The sequence below is a fragment of the Opisthorchis viverrini genome (genome assembly GCF_000715545.1).
Source record: "Opisthorchis viverrini unplaced genomic scaffold opera_v5_174, whole genome shotgun sequence".
NCBI lineage: Eukaryota > Metazoa > Platyhelminthes > Trematoda > Opisthorchiida > Opisthorchiidae > Opisthorchis > Opisthorchis viverrini.
In genome coordinates this window covers 824,548-848,261 of record NW_008751832.1, presented here as the reverse complement: position 1 = coordinate 848,261, position 23,714 = coordinate 824,548, and the positions used below count along the sequence as shown (strand labels likewise).

Below are 23,714 nucleotides of genomic sequence, written 5' to 3'. Positions count from 1 at the left end.
ACTCACTGTGGCGGAAGTTTCGTCACATTGGTGTTCCGAACACAACTTGTAGTTTGCTGCATTGGTGACGCTGTTTTCCGAAATATAGTTGGTCTCCATTTCCGACACAAAATGTGTACGGGATATCAAGACAAAATTTAACTGTCAGTTGGTGGACATCCTTAAGAAATCAAATCCTGGCCGAGCGGGCACTACTGTACCATCGTTTTCACTGAACAGACCACGTGTGAAACTTAGGTAACCTAAGCTGGACCGCAGGTGAACCCTCACCTTTTTCTACTCTTCAGCACAGACAGTCAGTTCACTGGTCGTTTGCTCGGACCAATCGGAAAGCATAGTTCGCATCAAACTGGTTGATAAAACAACAGCCTAGTGAGTGACTCTTGTTCAAGGCAAAATGACCGTCCGATACGCGTCAACTATTGCCACAGTCCAAAATGTTTCAATGGTAAAATTACTCTTACGATGGCGAGGTAGTGTGTATAAAGCAGTGTGGCCAATGGTTTTGATATTTTTTATCGCTTACGGAACAATCGCTCTCACCTATTATTGCCTCCCTTCGACTACTTTGGAACAACAACTGGTCAAACTTGATTTTGTCAAAATGTGCATATATGCGGGAAAAATTTCAAATTCTCTCCCCATGCTGTTCATACTGAGTATGTTTGTTAGCATGGTGATGGGACGCTGGTGGGACCAGTTCTGTAACCTGCCTACACCGGACAGAGTCTGGACATTGTTAAATGCCTATTTGACCGAACCAAAAGTGTCAGTTGATGTTCGGATTGAGTGCGTCAAACGTGAAAAGGATCGGTGTACTCTATTCCGAAGAGCCATTGTCCGATACCTCAATCTTGCCTTTGCCTTGCTTTTCCAGAACATATCACTTAGTATGAAACGGCGGCTAGGTTCACTGGATGACTTGGTTCAGGGTGGACTTATGACGCAAAATGAACAAGAGTTATTCATTCGGCTGTCAAGAAATCGAGGACTTTTCATCATTCCACTTGTTTGGGCTGCCTTGCTGATTGCCAAAGCCCATGAAGAGGGCATATTCCTCCACGAAACCTACTATGTGTCCTTGATGAATGAGCTGACCAACTATTGGCGAAATCTCCAAACACTGTCCTTGTACGACTACACAAACATCCCATTGGTCTACAATCAAGTGAGTTGTCCTGATATCGTTTCATTTATATGCTTTCAACCGTGCGCAAAAAAAAATTGATAAACTGGACGAATACAAATAAGATAACTTAGATGAAATGAAAGTGTCTGAACCAGTTTGAAACATAGCTTCTCTCCTAACGTGTCTGGATGCACAGAATTTTCAATGCATGCTATATAATTGCGCCCCAATTGCATCTGTAAGACTAGGTTTCGAGGACGAAACAGTTCAAGACAAGCATGAAGGCTTTGAGATAGTCAGGCTGTCCGGATCCATATAGGAATAACTGAGGTTATCGAATTAAACTAGCTGGGAACTCCGACTTCAACCACCAATCTTGGATGTGTTCCCAGATTACACGCTCACTAGCTGACAATTCAGTCTAGTAAGTACTCAACATGAATATATCAGTCAACGGGGTGAAGTATTGTCAATAAACTTGAAACCGAGGATCCCACACCTTATTGTTGCAACGAGGGACAGTGCTCAGTTTAACGTTCCAGTGCAGAACACGTGGAAGTATGTAAAATATCTGACACGCATAATCTTGATAATTGGAACTAGTAATTTTCAGGGTCCTAGTTCCCAAGTAGTAATGCCTCTTTTGGAGACAGGTTAGACTTTGCCAGTGATAAACATGCATCTACTCACTTCGAATCCATCGCGCCCTGAAATCGCTTTTGAAGTCCTGAAATCTGATCTGACTAATCTCTAGGTGAGACATAGTAAGTGACGAAAACCATTAAATGGGGCATATTTATCGCGTAAAGGGCCGGATCCTTCCCAGATAAGCCCTGCCAAAAAATTAACCCTTGCCACCCAAAAAAAATTAGAAAAAAGGATATGAAATTTGTACTTTTAGTTTATTGAAGAGAGTGAAATTGGGACGTGTCATTAATAATTTGCATGAAAAGGTCCGTGTGTCAGAATCAGTTGAAGGTGTCATTTGGTGGCCATTGCTGCATAAACGTTGCTGATGGATCACTCCGTAGCTTTGCAAAAAACCTATTGCCGCCCTCTTGTCATGAACGAGAGTTGAAAGCGTCAGAAATTTCATTTAAGGTTTTACGCCCGAACGGAGAAGATTTTCGCACAAAATGAGCCTAGATGCTGATAAGGGATTGTTTTGTGTGTACATTAAATTGGAGCTTGCGCTCAGTATTCGCACAATGGAATTGAATTTTCGTAAGCTATGACGCGCCTTCTGATGGACTAAAGCGATCAGGCAATTGGGTTGAGAGTTCCAGTCCAACTTTATGCCCCATTTTGGCATCCCGGGGTCTCAGCGATGCTGGGAAACTGACCCACAAGACTTTTCAGCAAGAGGCATGTTTGCTTCAGTAAGCAATTCAATTTAGTAGGCTGCAAAAATGTGGACGTAGATTAGGACGGTTTTTGGTTTGAGCACATACGCAACAAAATGCAGCATTTTGGCGTAGAAAGTTTCACTCCTTGTTCAAAGATTTTGGAGCTGAGAGTATTGTGAGGATTATGGGCACCGGCGGGGCTTAACTTTTCGCACATGCACTTTTTGCATTAGTGGCGGGGCTTATCTGGAAAAGATTCAAAGGGCCTCATATCTCATAGGGTTGTACCTTGATTTCTTTGAAATGTTTACCATCCCTTGTATGGAAGTGTGTGAGTGTCTCGAACTTTACTGAAGAAGTTAACAAAGTGTCCGTAGGCGAATAATGTGAAGTACACCTAACTCGATGTATTTCATTGAAGGGAACGAAATGGCTCGTGGACATGTGGTTTTGATAGCGTTTCTCTTGGGATATTAAGCTATAAAGCTTGGGATATGATTGTAAACGCGTGGAACGCCTCACAGATGGTCTGTATCTGATTTCTCTATTTTTTAGGAGTGTGATCGTAGACCCAGAGGCCTAAAACTATTTGCTCGCCTTTCCTTGTGATAGAGTATGACTAACTACCCGATCATTAATCAGCTCGGTTCTTTCCGGTGTTTTTTATTCCACGGTCTAGGAAAAATTTTACTGGCACCCGATAAATCAGTCCGAAAGTCCGAAAGTCACTGTTCATCAAGTGAGCGGTGATCACAATTGTTAAACGCCTGGTCAATTCACTTACCAAGTAGCTTCGCTTGGGCACTCATTCTTTTGGCTATTCATCGAACCTTCTGGCGCGCGCAGATTGCCTCAATATTACCAAACAAATGAATAAATGACAACTAATTTAACTGGATATATCAACAAATTTATCGTCAGCGCACTGTTAGTTTCCTCATCTCACTTGATAAACTTAAAAATTGCTTTTTTGATGTAATTTTGCCACTTAGGCTTCACTAAATCACACCATCAATCGCCGAAGAAATAGGGCTGTGACGGGCCTGCGCTCTGTCTAATGATAGCTGATACATTTGAACGAATTTGGATACACCTTTGCAGAACCAATTATTGGACAATTACTTCTTCGCAAACGTTATGTGGACAACGTATCTATCGGCTACGAAACCAACATGGCAATTATGGACTTTGTTCAGTCACCTAACTCCCTTCACTTTGCACCCAGATTCATTGAGTACGAAGAAGCAGACAACACGTTCCAGTTCCTTGACGTTGCATTGATGACAATACGAGATGGATCGCTTGAAAATGGTATGTACCAGAAATCAACCTGGTTAGACCAGTTTGCCAGCTCCCACAGCTTCCTAGACATCAGATGAAAGAGGAGCGTTGCGTAATTCTCCACTTACATAGCCCGCAGAATCTGTGCTATCCATTTCATGAGGGTGAAACGTAGCTCACCGGTAACGTCCTGCCACAAAGCCAAAATCCATAGCACTTTGTAAAAAAAAGCATCCCGCGTTAATGGCTGATCCCAAACTTCAAAAGGAAACCTGGCGTTCGCGGAAAAAGCTAATCTACAAGCGTTTGTATTCCAATTCTCTGACCCATCATCCAATTACATCCTAAACACGGGTGTTAAGTCCACCGTCAGTAGAAATGCAATTCGCCAGTGGCTTATCACTCAACACCAACCTCAACGATAGATTATTAATCCGTAACGATCGCCTGTTCACTTTGTTTCCTGGTGTGGAGAAAACTTTGAGTTGCAAAGATCGGCACCTACCCGAGAGTGTTCATGGGCCCTAACCAGACTTCTCGGGAGATGAACGGGCCGGCACTTGAAGAATGCGACAGCTGCCCACCTGATCAGATCAAAAGTCGTTCAGAGTGGATTGCTGAGTATCAGCGGACTATCCTAAGGCCGTGAGGTAATGAACTAATGTTCGGTTACTTGACCATCCCCTGTGACTTTGAGATTGTTTAGGCCCACCAACCTAGCCTCTGACAAACAGAGTGATCAGATGATGCTCTGGGTTTACAAAAAAGTTGTACTCTTTAACCAGAACCTACAGGAAGATCATTTACCTGGATTAATTGGTTACCGTTAAAACGAATTCCTACTTGAAAGATTTGTCAGTCTGTGGATACAATCACAAAAAAAACAGGCACATATATTTACGGAAGATAATTTCCGCATTTAACGTCGATCATTGGCTAAAAAGTACATGGAGATTTGGTTGATGCCTTGAAGGGAATACAAGATGGCGACAAAATAAACATCCAGAAACTGGTTCAATTACGTCAAGTTTGGTACTGTGCTGATGTATACCACTACTCGGTACTCCTCTGTACGATTATACTTAGTCCATTCGGATGGCCACCCAAAATCACAAGAAAAAGTATGCCATGAAAAAAGCGACTGACGGAATTTAGGCTATTGTTCTTTTCCGGTCTAGCTTACCAGAACCGCGTAATAGAAGAGGAGTTCCCACTGCTTTCTCTACCTTGTACATTTCTCTCGAGACCAAGACGCAGTAATCTCCCAGTCTACTATGGTGTTGTTGTGGTTTCTTATTGATACAGGCTTATTTTGACCGAACTTATCCACTAGCCTTTTTGTCTAGACATTGGTTAGTCTAATATTCTGAGATCCTGAATTATACGCTGTGCCCATGGAAACGACGAGTCCCATCCCAACAGTACATCGTGAAAATTTGAGTAGGACTAACAAAGCTGTTGGGACAGGGGTGTGTTTGACGCCGTTTGGCCACATTATCCCTTAAGGTAGCAGTTGCATGCTAATTCGTTTCGCATATTCATAAACTATTTAAGGTCATAAGCACGAGGATGGACAGTTTCTAGCTTGACTTATTCAAGCGTGTGATAAAGACAGGATACATGGCCTGAGAACCGTCATCCGTGACCGCATCACATCATTCACACACTGAATTGTTCCTGTGTGATAAATATCAATACGTTCGGTTCGACACATGAACTCAGCCTTCTTTCTCAAGTTCGTCAGGTGAAAGAAGCCGAAACCGTTAAATGATTAAAATACGAAAATTGTTATGCATCAATAAGTTTGGCCTCAGATGCACCACAAAAGTGACCCCCATGGGACCGACCCAACAGTTTTGGAAAAAGACATACCAAGACAATCTTGTTGAATCCTCAATACCATCAATTGCTGATAATTATACTGATATATGACGGTTTCTTTCCACCGTCCTTTCCTTCCCGGCTTAAATCCTGAGGTGTCCAATGGATTTAAACTGCTAACACACGTATAAAACTAAATGTACTCAGAAAATCATCCTACGGATATTTTGTCGAAAGCAAACAGATATGACCAGAAGGTTTGAAGGACGGAGAAATATAAGAATATGTGGACGACTTATTGTGGCATTAGAAAAGGAAGAAACTTTGATCGGGGGATACAGAACAACAGTATTCGGTGACAAACAGCTTTGAGGTCAAATTCCTTGAAAAACTAATCGCGATTATCTTAGTAGTGTCCCATCCCCCTAAAGAGCAATTTGTCGCATCGTCATGCTTCCGTCATGTTGGGCTTTGGTAGCAGTGAGGACAAGTCATTCGAATGATGCAGGCCACCCATAAGAATCTGACACCCCTATTAGCACAAAAATAAATATTGGTCTCAGGTTACCCAGACTACCGCATCCCACCACTGAAACGCTCACCTCACTGAGATAAGATTTTGCACTACACCGTTCTGAGACACCCTTTACTTAACTGAGCTTGATAAAGCCCGGTGAGGTATGTGAATATTAATTTCGTACCACACATTTTCAGTCGGTGTCTGGAGATGTACGGGTTGACGAAATTTGGTTTCAATAGTTTCATGAACCATCTAGCTAGCTTGAGATATTTCAGTCTGTTTGCACCATTACGGTTTATGTACAAAAAAGCAGCACTCTCGGAACCTTGTTCTAAAATCTCAGGGACCACGACACCACACACCGTCTCACCGATCAATGGAAAGTAGTCATGTGACAGCTAATGCACCTGTTTTGTAACGTCCTACGTGCCAGAAACAGAACCCCTAGTTAGTGTGCCCGACAAACACCGTCTTCTGGCCTTGATACCTTTCACAGTATCGTTCAGCTGCAGTTCAGCTAGTCAGGAGAGAAGCTAATGCGGCAAGCCCTAAGGTCAGAGTGTAGCGCAGAATTCTGCGAATTTACACTTAAGGACTGTCGGCTTCCATCAGGCATTCAGTACGGAGAATTGAGAATGCAATTTTAACACATATCTAGTGTCTAAGCTGGGCAACCCATCTGTCTCCTCGGTAGTATAGTGGTCAGTATCTCCGCCTGTCACGTGGAAGGCCCGGGTTCGATTCCCGGCCGGGGAGCGGTCTTTTCCGGGTTCGATCCCGGCCGGGGAGCGGTCTTTTCTCTCCAGCAGAAAAGAGAACACCTGAACCCGGTCCTATAACACACCGCCACATACGTGGTGCTGTACGTCTTGAGCATATTCGGAGCAGCTTCCGAACGATCTGACCACATTCTTAAGGCCTTGACAGCACGATTTTCCTCATTCCTGTTCAATAACCTGAAAATCCGGAAATCGCGCTATGGAAGGGAACCGAATTCCCTGTTGACTCCACGCAACTTAACGGCCTGACATAAACCAGAACGAGTTGAGCGATGTTAGCAAAGTATCCGTGATACGCCCCCTCTTCGTTCCTGTTGGATGTACACAGGTTTGAAGCAAAATTAACGGGAATATGCATCTTAATATAAACGGAGAGTTCCGCCGACACACCAGGGGAATTTTAGAATGCGGGAAAAGGATTCGCACACTAAATGTAGCTAGGCCTATTGCATTACGTACTGATCTACCAACGTCCCCTGCTTAGATCTAAATTCACGCTCACGCATTGAACAGAGTAACCATGTTCCTACGGAGTATCCAGCACCCATTTCAGAAGCCACTGCTCTTTGACGGCCCACGACCGGTTTAATTCTTTTTGGGCTCATTAGGTGGGATCAGTCCCCGAGTTTCGGTCAACCTTATGTTCTAGTTGAACCCAAGATGCACGATATTCCATTTATGCACTCATTTGTATACCGGTTTGGTTTTCGCAGAAGATCCATTTGAAGCCCAGCTCACTCATTTATAATGTTTTCAAGCAACTGAATGTGCTGCACCAGGCCGTCTCATGTCTCAGTTAGTACGGAATTCGTCTATGCAATGCATCGCGGTATCTTGGATAGTGTACCGACCAAAACACAAGGTGGTTGACGGAAACTCGGGGACTGCGCCCACATGATGAGCTTCAAGAAGGGTGAAACCGGTCGTGGGTTGTCGAAGAGTTTTTCACTAAACCTTGGCTTATTTATTCGGAAAATCCCAAGGGGGGAGGCTAAAAACTGTCATGTCCAGGGATGCGGTTTCATTAACAGAACACAGTTTAGTTGCGTCAACTTCTACCAACCCAAAACTGGTTCGGAAATAGTTTTAAGGTACTTCTGGAGGGCGCTGACACAGTGCTCGCTATGTCCAGGCCAGAGAACAGACATGTCTTTCAGGCCACTGGTCATAGAGCCGTAATCCAATAGGTTTCATTGACCTTCGCTTGAACAGAATGTCCTTCACGCTGAATAAATATCACGCTCAACCCTAATTTCTTGTACGAAGTATTTTGACTACTGTACTTACAATCACCAATCCGATAAGTGACCGCCATTTTTTGTAAGGACAGTTATGATGGGTTAAAGCATACAAAATATTCGAACTTGGCATCTTGCATAATTTTTTTTCTTCTGGGCCTGGAAGGGATTCAGAGACTTGCATAGTCTATGAGTATGCTATTTTTAGTTGGGCAGATTTGCTATTAGACGTGTCACTTTCGGTTGTTTTTTTGGTTTCAGTGGGCACAAATCACGCCCTTCGAATCTTGTGTAAGTTTCTTCCAGCATTTGCTGTGTCTTGTCTTATCATCTGCCTTCTGTAGAGTGATTGGGCTATCTGTACGAATGTACCCCACAGACAGTAACTGAAAACGCAAAACGGGAGGGTGTTGACCTTTTCGGGAGCTTCGCCGAAAGGTTTTAACATATTACCCACCAAGTCAGATTCTTCAAGAACGAAGCCGTCTCCTTTATAAAAGCATGAACCAGCTACATCAAGGCACTTACCAGCATCTATCGTGTTAGGTAACCCTTAAACTGCCTGTGAGAAATTGGAGGCTCTTTCAGAGTCTTGTGAGACAGTCCCGGACTATCACCCTGGGTAGGTTGTTCGTGAAACGATGACAGTATGTGCCTAATAATGCCTTTCTTCCAGCCGGAGGATAAACGTGCGGCATCAAAGGAGAGGTAGACATATTAGAAGTGCGTTTCATTTGGCCATGGTGTAAAATTCAGGTCAAAGTCTCGGTGCAGATTTCGCTCAATTTACTGATTGTCCAAGCGTACTGGAAATGTGTCTCTACGAAATGTATTCTTTCTACACATCATTAGGTCAGCATCACGCTTATTCATACTATTTCTTGAAAGAGTGTTTATAGTAAACTTACGCACCCAAACACAGGCGAAGGAACCATTTTTTTCATCATAGCAGTGCACCTGCAATCTGGTTAGGGAACAACTCTGAGGAGAGAAACTAGTAACATGGAGATTATTATTTATCTAATCACCGAAAGTACTGAATGCCTTAGAAGACTTCCTCAGGTTTATTTCCATAATGCTTTCTCCGAAATGACGCCAGTGTATTGTAAATTTCGACTAACCGAATTTCGAACGTGACTGATCTACCTTGTGGATACCCCTACCCCAAAGTTGAACGTTTCACTTATCTTGAAAGTCCTATTGCCTTTACCTCTTACCAAGTCGAATAGACTAAGTCATGGTCGTTAGTTTGTTTTCTGAGTAGGGCAATTTGATTGCAAACGTTTCATGAGGCGACATCATCGCTACGCTCCATAACACTCCCTAACAACGCACTGATGATGTCACCTAGATTGGTGATGAAACTCCCCCTTTATCCTAACTGCAAAAGATTCTTCATTAATGCAATAATCTGGCAACCGAGAATTTAAAAACGGTCTCAAACTTAAGCTTGTTAGTGTATCCTGGACCCTGGATCTCGAGCATATAATTCTCGGGCGACTCGGACTTCCTTCCTCAAAATGCTCAATTTTGAGAGCTGAGGCAAGATTTAAGCTAGGAGGGGACAGCGCATGTTGCGTTTATTCCTCCGTTTCTCAGCATACGGTCCGCTAGTGATCTAGACGGTGGCGAAACAAGTCTGGCGGTTAGCGACTCTAAGAGACCGCCATTGGATTAATCCGATGGTGTTATTCGAAAGTAAAAAAAACTTGGAATTTGGAATACCCCTCTTGGCACACTGGCAGATGACGCAACGATGACGGTATGAGTTAATCGGCTCAATGCAGTGCATTCAGGGACACCAGTCCGCCAAGCTGGAATTAGTGAGTGAGGCCGAGGAGAAATGGTTTTTCTGGTCATACATGTCGGGCGACCATAAAGAACGTTTCGGACAAAATGTCTTGGACCGTCCCAAAAAGAGCGAATACACCGACTACTTGTGAGTAGTTAGACACATAAACAAGTATTAAGGCGCAGTCGAGTCAGTAACGTCACATCAGACAAGTAAAGCGAGCAAAACCAGTGTAAATCGGTTTTCAGTATTGCTGCTCGCATGAAGAGAGGCATACTGTTCATCGGAATGGCAATCGTTTTGGCTGCTTGGAATGGTTGTTAGCCCACAGAGTTTTGGTGATTTCATTACCCATGGCAGAGATGACCCGGTGGTTTGTACCTATCAGGTGATGACTGATTGCACATGGCCTCTGAGGGCATGTATCTTCAGCTGTGCTGCAGTGAACTCTCGGAAGAGGCATGAGGAGATGTCCACGCAGTTGTAAGTGAATGTTTGCAAACTTTTTTCTTATTTCCTGTTAAAAATAGGCTTATTTAAAAGGCTAAGGAATGATAGTGTGCCGTTCCTGTGAGAACATCCAGTGAGACAGCCAAAAGATGAATGACACAAAGAAACTCATTTTATGTCCATCCATCAGTTGCCGCTGAGCAATAATAGCATCAGACATAAAAGCGGCCAACGTTTGGACACAAGTTCACATCGTACACAATACACACAAGCCAAATCAAAAACACGGCAACCAAGGTCCAGTGGAATTTTGCGAATACCCATTGGATGGTTTCACGAACGACGATGCAAGCTTTAGTGAACTTGGTCAATCATATTTTAATTGCGGGAGATGACCTTGGATGAAACCTATAGGCCTGCCTGGTGAACGACTTCGAGGATGCACTTTGCTTACATTTCGATTCGACTCCTCTTCACCTGGCCGCTTGTCGAACTCGTAGATGTATATCTGCTTATCCGCTTATGACTTTAAAACCACCAAAATACGAATGGTCTAACGACACTAATGACTAAACACTTTTTTTCACTTTTATCTCGCTGCGCTCATCCTCTGATTAATCTGTTCGAAGGGCGAGTTTGTGTAGCTGGAGATCTCGCCTCTCTTCAAACTGACGGACGCACTTGCCAGTTCTAATCTGTATGACTGAAAGAAGTTTTGAAAAGCTAAGGTGACTAAAATCAGGAGGTTTATTTGCTAATAGCCGCCCGTACGGCTTGTCCAAATTCTAAATCAGTAAGTTGTGTTGCTCCTGATTCGATTGGGCCGCGATATTTGTCGCATATGCGAAGAGACCTCACACATCACTAATTGAGTTCTGCGAAGTAAGTACAACATCTAGACCACCCCAGTTTATGTATTACTGTTGTGTATTATCAGAGTAGTCTCCTGTGGTGTTTTTCGACTCAACTAATCTAGTCACACTAGCATGTTGAGAAAGGGAAATATCTTGTTCCACCCGACGCAGCACGAAGAACATGTGCCTTTATTCCCACAGCGCAAATTGTGGACAGGTGGTCACAGTAACCTGTGTGTGAGGCGGCAATTTTGTACACTACATGAGACTGTATTTCCATCATCACGCTAAGTGAAGGTAGAGCCCGTCTGTTCACGAAGACCGCATTATTCAATTTGTTTCTATCCTTTTGAGTTCAGGAATCCATTCCGAAAATCTACGATAAGGAGTAAGATTAAAGCACTCTTTTATGATCACATGGAAACCAGAAACTAGTCACGCGAAAGTGATGACCTAACCAGTTTGGTTTTAGCCAGCACCATTTAGACAGCTAGTACAAGGATGAGTTTGGATCTATAAGTTCTTCCCATGCCGATGAACCTGTAAGTTGGGTGAACTGCTCACTTGAACGCGAACGGAACATTTGGTTCTGTGGTTCCCAAAAACTGGTCCTGTAAGCAAAGGATTTTTTGTGCATGTGGGAACTGCTTTCGAAATCATGTCCATTGTGACGAAAATGCTCACAAAATGTATGATGATTATCATCATGTGCATCACTGATAGCAAAATCAGTGTAAAGCACCGGCGCTCCTTTGCCGTACGGCCATGCCAATTTCAGTTCACATGGCCTTGTGGCAAAAACAAAAGGATATTTTCGACGAGAATGGGATTAGAAAAGGTGCTTCTATCCGTCTGAAGAGGATCCGATAGCAAGAATTCCACTTGCAACAGTTCGCAGTCACATCTTGCTGCTTCATCCATCTGGCATAGCATGGACTGTAAGGAAGGCGAATCATATCAAGCAAACGCAGGTTTTGCAAACTTCTCTATGTCACCCAAACCAAGTGCCAAATATAGAAAATTTCAGGCTGGGTGAAGTCTTTTGTTATCTATCGCCGAAAGATAAAGTTTCGCATGGTATTCATTAGCTGGTGCAAGAGAATATCATGAAAGAGATATTCAGCTGGATTCAGTCGAGTCTTCTATCAGCAGTAACTTAAGTTGCAAACAGGTGTATTTCGCCAGATGGCTTTCGCATAGGACATAAAATTGACGGGAGCTCGGAGACTACGCCTATCTGATGGGTACCAGCCATGAGCTACCGACGGTTTTCCGTCAACCTTATAAGTAGTGTTTCCTGTCGAGAAAATGGGCGGTTCATCATGCAAGCAAGTTGGTTATCCACAAATGTATTCGACGTCCAGTTGAGAGAAAGGAACTTTTGTTGGACGGTGAAAAGCAAATGAAATGCGTCCAGGGAAATAACTTTTGAACAATTGCTAGCACTCAAACTCCTTCCAAAAAAATTTTCGCGCCCAATCTAGTTGGTCCTATCGGTTGTGGTTCCCTTGGCGCTAAATTTATTTTCCGTTCTCACTTCTTTATTTCTCATTTGGAGACACTGTGAAGGACCGACCGAAGGGCTTCGCGGAGAAGTAAAAAGTCCACTTATCAAACAGATATCTGGTTCATAGTGTGCTGAGCTTCGTTTTGGACCGAAATCTCTTTGGTCAGGCCGGTGAAAGTGTCTGGTTTGGATCAGTATTCGACAGTGGATTGGCTATGAAAACATTTGCTTGGGAAGAATGATGTGGGGTCCAACACCTAACCAGAATGTCCTAAACAATTGGTGATACTTTACATCTCAAGACACAGTGCGATGGACCTCGGAATATTGCAGTTTGTTCACATAGCCATCGGCAATATATCGGAATGTTGGTAGCTGAGGTGCGTTAACTGGTTGTAGACCAAGTAGCCTCCGACCTCGAAAAATAGATTCATTTGCAAGTCACCTTGGTTTTCACGAGAGACTCAAGTGAATCTCTCGTTTATGATGTTCTTCAACTGAATATACTGCACACAGGCCGCCTCATGTTTTAGTTGGCACGATATTCGAGATATCGCAGTATATTATCATAAAGGAAACTCCTCACAAGGTTGGTGAAAACTCTTCGACGTCCCACGACAGGTTTTGTCCTTTTTGGGGCTCATCAGGTAGGCGTAGTCCCCGAATTTCCGTCAACCTTGTGTTCCAACCAAACACTGAATTCCACATGAGAAGCCTGAGGACAGAGTAAACCAATCGAGTAGACCGAGACTTGTCCAGTTTATGCCATTTTCTCCAAAGATTGTGTATCACTGGAGTGAAGAATATCATAAACGAGAGATTTATTCGATTCTCCCGTGAGAACCAAATTGATTTGAGTGTACCTGTCGAAATCAGGCGACTTTCGGTTCAAGTAGACGGAAACTCGGGGACTGCACCTACCTGATGAGCTCCAAAAATAGCGAAACCAGTCGTGGGCTGTGGAAGAGTTTTCAGCAAACTTGTGAGTAGTTTCCCTTTTAAAAAAAAAACCGATCTGCTCGCTGAGCTTGGTAACTTCTTTGCGAACTTTTCGTTACCAATTGTGGAGATATTCTCAGTGAGCAGTTGGTTGGTTAAGGAGGAAGTACTCGAGCTTGGCTACCTGATCTACAACCAGCTAAGTAACCATTTTAACGGATTTTCCTTGTGAGATGTCCCAATTGATATGCGGGTAGCTATTATGCCGGTATATAGCAGCCATCACCCACAGGCTCAAGGCCGTCCGGAGGGGCTAGGGTTTCAACATTTTTACTTCCACTTTAAACTACTCACGGCAGGTAAAGTAGTGTTTTGCAATGCTCTATTCGCCGTGCAAGACAGTCAAAACATAAATACCATGTGAGAAGTGCATCCTCACACAGAAACTTGTGGTAGGTTGATAGCTAAAACTTTGATCAGTAAGTATACGTTCCCGTTGCTTGCAATTTGCGTAGAACCGGTAGAATTTACTAGCACAGTTGAGCGACGTGCTGTGTTTCGCAGTCGTGGTCGGATGCGTTTAGAAGTAGATCTTTGTAATGTACTACTCATAAGGTTGCTGAAAATCCGTCGACAGCCCACGACCAGTTTTGCCCTTTTTGAGGCTCATCAGGTAGGCGCAGTATCCGGATTTCCGTCAACCTTATGTTCTCCTTGAAACCAAATTGCACGAAATTAGCAAATATACACCCATTTGCAAACTAATTTGGTTTTTCGAGAGACTTCACCTGGAACCAAGCTGAATTTCTCGTTTGTGAGGTTTTCAGGCGAATATCGTGGCGACTGAAACATGATGCGGCCTGGTGCAGCAATTTCAGTTTCCTGAAAACATTACAAGCGAGAGATTTAGCTGGGTTCCAGGTAAGTCTCTCAAAAAACCAAATTAGTTTGCCACCGAGTGTATGTCTGCGTTTAGAAGTACTTTACGGGCCACTGGTATTGCACTCTGTAATTTCTGTATGACGTAATACCACCGGCAATGTGTCGTATGGAAAGTCTAGTCTATGCTCGGCTGTCATTTTCAGTCTTAGCTACCGAGGTGACAGCAGTATTCCTAAACCCAAAATCAAAGAAGCACTCTATAATGGTTGCAGGTCAACTTACTGGGGTAAACACGCGATTAGATGGGATCAGAGGGTTGGAATAACTTTTAGACGTCATATCTTGCTTAAATGGCAGCGTATACACTTGAAAAAGTAATTATGACAGTCGAAATTCTGCTTCGGTGGATAGTTCTGCCATTGAGCGCAATTTCCGGGTGCCGGATTCGGTTGTTTTGAGCCTGTGAGCTTGTTCACACCATAATCCATCCAAAATCTCGTGTCCGCTCACAATGCTATTGTGATACTTGGATTAGGACCACGATGGTAACACAGCTGCTATCCAGTGCGATGGTGAAGCTGGACTGGGTTTTCACAGATTCTATGTTGACAGTAAGCATACCTTATTGCGACAAGTACGCTCATTTGCGAATCGATTTGGTTTTCACGGAGAGTTTTCAGCAACCCTGTGAGCAGTTTCTTCCATGAAAGTACACCTTATCTTAATGAAATTCGGATTGGTGTTCTCGGCAATCTTATAAATAACATTTTCGTTTACATCTGAACATTTCCCTTTTTGTCCTGGCTGAATTTTTCTGCTCACCCCACTGGACTACAGTTTTGGTGTTACTGGAGCTCAACAGCAGTACATATCCTCGGCCGATGCAAAACAGAAAGAGGGCTGTTCAAACAGCAGTGGTGTGAATGTGAATTTCAGAAATCCCGTAAACACCTGTGGTCAATTATAGGTACATCCATTGTACATCACTGTGGACACATGGCAGTGAAGCACCGGTGTTGAACACTGATATCATGCTGTCGATGATGATCATGATGAACACATGGGGATAAAAAATAGTAATAAGATAATGGTCTGGTGAAAACCATCTGTCATTTCACTTCGGTCACAGCCAGAGAAGAACTTAGAAACAACTGTGAATCTTCCCATAAAAATGCTTTCGTTCTGGATTCGTAAGGTGAGAATAAACGCAGAAAGTGGCTGTTCCAACCAAAACGAGTGACGCGTAAACCAAAAAGAGTAAAACAGTTCTGCATTACTATGGTGTACTTTTATAGTAAGACATCAATTCACAAAAATGTGTGAACTTCGATGGTCGTTACTCGTCTGCAACACGTAATGTGATTGGAGTCTGAAGGTACACATTAGGGGTAGACCAGACGTAACACGTTACTCACGAGGCTACTGCAAAGTCTTCGACAGCCCACGACCGGTTTCGCCCTTCTTGGGGCTCATCAGCTAGGCGCAGTTCTACTTGAACCCGAATTACACGAAATTAGCGAAATACACTCATTTGCAAGTAAACCAGAGGCGGACTACTTTCGGATGCGTCGGACAGCCATACATGAACAAAGCTGACCGTAAAGGACGTAAAATCCTCAAGGTCAAATAAGCAGAATGGGTCTAACAAGCAAGCACCACTTTGTGTATGTGTGTGTGTGCATAGTAAACACGCAGGTGAGCGGGTTAGCGATGGTGGTACAGATGTGGAAAATTTGAAATGCCGTAAACGAAGGACGATGAGGTGGCTTCCCTGGGGAATTAAGAGCTGGGTAAACCGGAACGATGTGTGATTACTGTTGGAAAGTGCTGGTTTGTCCACGCACATACAACCTGATGAGCGTGTTTCGGCACATGTAGGCGGATACGATTATTCAAAGGCATTGAAGACCTGTGCAGATGTCGAGCAGGCAGAATGAATATTTTGGTTAGGGTTTTGCCCTCTAGACTATTCCAATGCACCAGGGTTTACATTCGCCTTGACTTGGAGGTCGCCTTCAACTTACTTTAATATTCACTCACTCTGTATCATATGTGTTTCATCGGCCTATATACGTTTTATATACATACGCTGAATTTCTGTGGCACAGATGTCTGTAGTTTGTAGGTAACTGGTCACTTTCGATGGCCCGTCTACAATGATCAAATTATATGATCAAACTACCAGGTGAATGAATGGTTAACAATGTGACTGAAAAGTTAGCATTCTGCATCATATTAATCCTGGGTTCGTTTTACATGAAAGGGTCTATTCGCTGTTCGCAACTTTCTCAAGGTTCAGAACATCGTTTTGTGCCTTGGGCGGGGAATGAACTAACAAGGCGCCACTGAGTGGTCTACACATGAGGGTAAATCCTCTACTTTTGATGATGTCATTTAATCGTCTCCTATCAAGTTTCCATCCTATAAGTGAAGCTAACCTATGCTGCGAGGCCGTACAGCTATTTTATCCTTATTCAGAATCCTCAGCTATGAGCTCCGGGGGATTCGAACTCGCAGGCTCCCAGGCAGTAGTTTGAACACCTGACCTTTCGGATACGAGTAGCCGATTAGCATTGTGATTAACTCGCACTTTGACAGGATGTAGCGCCACCCATCCTTAGCTTTCAGGACACGAACACTTCGTAAGGAGGGATAACCGAATCCAAACAGGAAAAACGCGATTTTGATAACTTGAATGAAGTAGGCCGATTAATTTTTGGATGGCACATCTGTTCATCCCGTCGTCGGACTTCATTGGCAGAACAGCCGTTGGTTTGTACACTGACAGATATCTCCTGTAAACTTGTTCATTCCATTGTTCGTGGTATTTGGTCTACAATCAACTCTTTGGATATTTACATTGAAACTGTCCACCGTTTCCACATTCTTGTAGGCTGCTAAACTGACCATACTTAGCATCTTCTAATTCGCTCCGGAAAACTGTTCAAAGGCTCTGTAAGTGATGGGAAGTCGATGGTTTTCTGAATGTAGTCAGAATCCACTTTTAACTACCAAAAGTCTTGTCAGTGGGCACATAGCCACCAAAGTTGACGAAATCCCCAAGAAAATCCGGAAGTAACAACGAGTTTTGAAATTATATAGATAAAGCATCAGTTTGATTGCCGGGACTGCTGCTTCGCAGTAACCGTGTCTTAATCGGAAGTAGAATGTATTAAATTGGTACCATATTGAGAACCATTCATTGAAAACAAGAACAAGAGATGGACTTGGTTGTTTGATGATCCTTGTCGAGCACTTGCTAAAAGAACTGTACTACCAGCCGAGGAAAGTCACGTTGGGCATTGCAAGCATGAGCAAGCGTCAAACAACGACTCACAAGTAGGAATTATCAGTCACCCAGCACATTTGTGTAGTTTCCGCATTTAGTTTGATTCATGAGCTAGAAATGAGGCATTTCTGGAGACATCAGAACAAACCGTCCTATTTATTGGCTGGGGCCAGAATGTCGCAGGGTGGAACAGTTTAGCACTGTCTTTCAACCTACAAACCCAGGCGTGTGCATATGCGTGTGTGGGGGGAGGGTATCAAGTCCCTAGTACCAAGTAATTAAGCCTCTAGTCAAAATCCCACATCGATTCAGAATCCCATTAGCATGGTTCGTGCCTGAACAAATATCCACATGGCTGACAAGCTTGTGTCCTATATACGCCGGCTTCACACAGCAACCAAGCAGTTGTTAGGTGGACAGGACTATATAGAAAACGTTTGCAACAAAGTACTGTGCACAAATATGTATACAAGCCCAAGCCATCAGTCACTGTTCAGTAAAAGTCACCGCGGGGCGCATGACTAACGAATTTACCACTCCAACTGGATCTCCTATCCTCGAATGCATTGTTTCTGTACTGTGTGTGAGGAACGATTTAGATGTCTACTGTGCCCATCTAAAAGACGCAAGTTAGTTGCTAAACTGTGTTATCGGTATAGAAGAGTCCAAATGTTGAGGCATGGGTCTACAAGCACCACTCTGTCGAAACTCGAAAAAAAAAATGTGCTGGTCGTTTTAGAACCATGATAGTGGGGAATAGATTACTGTGTTGTTTGGAATGAAACACCATACAGCAGTCAATTAGATCGAAACCGGGGAGGCCAGAGGAAAAATTGGGGGAATAAAGTTGGCATCAGTGGATTAGGTACACTTTGGCGAGTCTGTAAACTTTACGAGACATAGCATAACAATAGTTATTTCGATAACGCGGGCGAAGCTCCCGACAGATCATAACCTGGATATAGGCCTTTTAACTATAGCATCTTCCTCCTGGGAGGCTGTTTAGACCGATGAGAAATTTGACGTTGAAAAAATAACTCCTAAAAGACCGTAAGCTGACTAGTTAAAGTCGCATTTATACGGGTAACACAGTAAATGTCAGAATACAAAACTCCTGTCAGGTGGTATTCATATTACGGTACGAGTTTTGCATCCGCCTAGGTATGTCTTCAGAATGACTATACTCTCATGGCACTTAGCCACTACATGACAGGAAATGAAGTAAGCCTGAACTAAATCCATGAAAAGTGTCCACCAACAGATATCGTCCGTCCGGACGAAAGCACCGAGCGTCGATCATGTGAAAATCCACTTAAAATTTAGTATTTTATACTAGCTCACCAGAATATGGGGTAGACCACCTTGTTGTGATACTTACACCGATGGAACACAAATCAGCCAGGCCATTTGTTGGTCACCATTTAGGTTAGCGTAACTGGAAGTCAAATCTAACCGTGGGTTCGCGAATATACACTCATTTGCAAACTAATTTGGTTTTTCGAGAGACTCACCTGCAGCTCAGCTGAATCTCTCGTTTGTGATGTTCTCAGGCAACTGAATGTGCTGCACCAGGGCGCCTCATGTTTCAGTCGCCACGATATTCGAGATATCGCGATACATGTATATCTTTGTAATGTACTACTCATAAGGTTGTTGAAAATCCATCGACAGCCCACGACCGGTTTCGCCCTCTTTGGGGCTCATCAGTTTAGTTTGCAAATGAGTGTATATTCGCGAACCCACGGTTAGATTTGACTTCCAGTTACGCTAACCTAAATGGTGACCAACAAATGGCCTGGCTGATTTGTGTTCCATCGGTGTAAGTATCACAACAAGGTGGTCTACCCCATATTCTGGTGAGCTAGTATAAAATACTAAATTTTAAGTGGATTTTCACATGATCGACGCTCGGTGCTTTCGTCCGGACGGACGATATCTGTTGGTGGACACTTTTCATGGATTTAGTTCAGGCTTACTTCATTTCCTGTCATGTAGTGGCTAAGTGCCATGAGAGTATAGTCATTCTGAAGACATACCTAGGCGGATGCAAAACTCGTACCGTAATATGAATACCACCTGACAGGAGTTTTGTATTCTGACATTTACTGTGTTACCCGTATAAATGCGACTTTAACTAGTCAGCTTACGGTCTTTTAGGAGTTATTTTTTCAACGTCAAATTTCTCATCGGTCTAAACAGCCTCCCAGGAGGAAGATGCTATAGTTAAAAGGCCTATATCCAGGTTATGATCTGTCGGGAGCTTCGCCCGCGTTATCGAAATAACTATTGTTATGCTATGTCTCGTAAAGTTTACAGACTCGCCAAAGTGTACCTAATCCACTGACCATGGGTTGTTTCTGTGGTTGTTGATGGATGAGGTATTGTCAGCGGCAACGTTATGGATGCAGCCATCCGTTCCCTTCCTTGACAGAACATACATCTTCTGCATAAAGGATCATGAACGCGTGTCTGGACTTCGAATGAAGATTTCACTTTTCACACCACTGCCTACTTACAGTGATTCCGTTGCACGCAATAGTCAGGAGTATTTTTGGTGCTAACTTACAAACTTGCCAAGACTCTCAGGGCTTCCATTCTTTCCGTCAGTTTAGAGCCACCCCCATTTGATGGATGTTGTCTGCTGTGCATAGTTTAGGGTGGAGCGTGGGGTGATTTGACTAGTGAGAGTTGGAGATGGCCTCACAAAAGCCTCAAAGCACGGTGCGAAGGGAAAAGTAGTGGAGGTTCACGTTCCAGTAGTTGCCGGAACTAATCAAGGTGAACGTAGCGGTCACAATGGCTCACCGCCGGGCGCAGTAGGTGTGACTTGTGTGGGGTTATTCGCTGGTCCAAAGCATACATGTCGGTTATGCTACAAACCCCCCAGTGAACGTAGCTTGACGTAATAATTCACCGATTCCTTTGCTTACTCAGCCTATGTACTTTTAACCCCCACTAGTTTTGCTATTTGTACCCGCCACTCACCTTGCCACTAAGGTCGTCCAGTCCAACACCTGTGTCTGTCTGTTTGTGAGCGTGTGCAGCTGACCTACTCACCCATGAGCGTTTGTTTCCCGTTGAATTGTTTTCTCACGAGTTCCGTGTGATCGTATCCCCAATACGGATCACGTGAACGTCGTCGGAAGGGATGACCACAACCCACACTACTGAGCCAACATGTCGCTCGCCGCTGTTTGGTGTGTGGTCGTTGACACTGCACTATGCAGGTCAGCGACAGACAATGGAAGGCTTTTTGTATGCATTTGCTTACCCTTGTGTAAATAGTACCGTAGAATTTCGAACCCTATTCTTCCTTCTGATATTCGGGATTGTCGAACCTACATGTCACTCAAAGTTCCTTGTCATGAACCCCAACATTTTCCCTGTCGGCTGGGGTTAAAACAGCTGATGTACTCTTCATCACAAGATCCAATAAGACAGTCTCGTTAGTCAACCGACCATCTAAACAATATATTCTAATGAAGCGATGGTAATGGCACTCAAAGTCTAAGACCTCGATGCATGGTCCGGTGAGCACAGAAGTGGTACCCTCCCATTAATCTTCCAAACTTTGTCACCCTGCAGTGAGAAAATGAGTGATATTGGTCACTTGTCTGTGAGCTGACCATAGGTACATACACTGGACCCAAGCAGATCTCACATACCTTAACCATCGGGTATTTTACTTGGTGGTAGGGTTTACACCCACGCAGGTGTGTGGACATGTGTGGGATTGCAGGCAGAACACAACCCTCGAAAATCATCACTCCGATCAACGAAACGAAAGCAGGACAAATGCTTCAATCAACCGATTGCCTGCTTGTTCCGATTTATTTCACTCCGTGCTTGTGACTGGTATAAAAAACGTGACACACGCCTCGTCCAATTGGCTAAAAGCGTCAGAATCATCGATTGAAGCGACATTTAACACGTGCTGCTAAAAAACTGGTGAAAGTGAGCAAGACTGGCAGTTTCGGCCAGATTGCCAGAATCAAGTGATGTAAGTGATGTCTGGACCAAGCAACGCAAAAATCAACGGAATTTAACTTGTCAGACGAACACAAGTTCTTATTCCTCCTCACTTCCTACAAGTACAAATGTTTAGGCGTTCAACCGTATATATATATATATATATATATCATATAAATCATATATCATATCATATATATAATCATATATGTAATCATATAACTGGTATCGTAAAAAAGGTCAGACTACCGGAGACAACCGATACTATTGAATAATATATTTAAGCGGTCGGAATAAAGTCGCAAACTGGATGGTCCCGAAATATGGACAGGAAGGGGAAAAATTTGGTATGCCTGAGGAGGTGAGACTTTTTATGGAGGTGTAAGTGAGAATCAGCTCTACCAAGATAATTCAAGTGTCCAGGCGCACCACCCTTGCTATAAAGGAAAGATTCAGGTAATTTGATAAGTTTATCTCTACAGAGATAAGGTGCGTTCAAACATGCTCTGCAGTTGGAACGACTCAAATTCAAGCCGGAAATCCATGATTGCAAATTGTTGGTTGTTATCGCTGGTCGTGAAAGACAAACTACTAATCAACTCCCAAAAGGCGTTAGCCTATTTTTTTCATGCATAAGCAATTATCTGATTATGCTGGATATGCCACAAAGCACTTCAGTTAGAGGACTAAGCACCGTTTGTGAGCAAGAGACTGTATGTACGCTATTCCCCAAAAAAGAACTATGTACTTTCCCGCTGATACACCGTCATGAGGATTAGCCGGACACGTGCACTGAAATGTTGTGACCATGAGTTAACCAAAGATTTCGGTTTACTTGAATTTCGAGGTCTTGTGCATTTTGGTGGTACTATCAAAGTGTCATGTGACTTCATGTGCTTGTCACCTGGTTTAGCCAAATCCGTTCACCCCACATAATTGCAGCCAATTCCACCTACACGTCGCTGAAACAAAACAAAACTTCCGCGGAGGGACAAGAAGTCGCTTCTTGGAAGAGTGGGTTCCCCGCAGGTTTCATCTGGAGGTTATCGAGTGCAGGCAAGTTTCCACCCACATCCCAAAAGAGCTCTTAACATTGGCTAATTTCTCCCACTATGGTTTCACTGTGTATCCGGCTGACCGCAAGAAAAGTGTAACTTGTCGAAGGTGGGGCCAAAAGTACACCTACTGAACGATGTTCACCTTTCAACTCAAATACACTAACTGGACAATAGGTACCAGTTTACGCACGGTTAACACATTGGAGTGGTTGGACAAAAGCCCACGCAAGTCATCCATATGTACCCACATGAGCAGTCCCGATGACGGGCTTGATGTCATTGGAACCATTGTCTATTTTCATGAACGCTACATGAATTTACGATGTGAACTTGAATACGGAAATTCGTTTGACTTATTGTGCGAAGTACAGCCATCTGCTGAGTCTACCTCGGCTGACTTGCGTTCGCATGCTATTTAACTAGCCCATAGACCGTAATCCTTCTGTTAAACCGGAACCGCCAGTTGACACAAATTCTTTTCCGGTCTGAACAAGGCACAGTGTCCACTTTCATTAGCCGGTGTGCGATGCATTCAAGCAACATTAGTTGAGTCACTCTAAAAAATGCAGCAGGCTACAACTGAAGTGAAGTGTTAGTCAGATGTTGAAAGTAGTGAGCAACAACCGGCAAAATACATTCATTTACAAGTTGCAGTGATTTCAAGAGAGAAATTCAAAAGAATCTTTTGGATATCACTCGGATAATTGGACATTGTCGTGCAAGGACAACAGAAAAGTTGCTGAGCAACGGTTCTGTTGATTACGTGATGTAATAATTCATTTCCCTATTCATCAGGCTAATTCATTATCTTTCCGGTGACCGATCAAGTTTCAAGACTGAACTACTCTATTTTATACAAA

General features: G+C 43.5%; 1 protein-coding gene across 1 annotated transcript; it reads left to right on the top strand.

The window, feature by feature from the left end:
• Positions 1-445: 445 nt before the first annotated feature.
• Positions 446-23,273, top strand: T265_07560 (hypothetical protein; the record flags this gene model as incomplete). The annotated part of the gene is made up of 3 exons (XM_009173110.1): positions 446-1,168; positions 3,540-3,786; positions 23,029-23,273. The coding sequence occupies 3 exons, from the start codon at positions 446-448 to the stop codon at positions 23,271-23,273; spliced, it is 1,215 nt and encodes a 404-aa protein (XP_009171374.1).
• Positions 23,274-23,714: the final 441 nt, after the last annotated feature.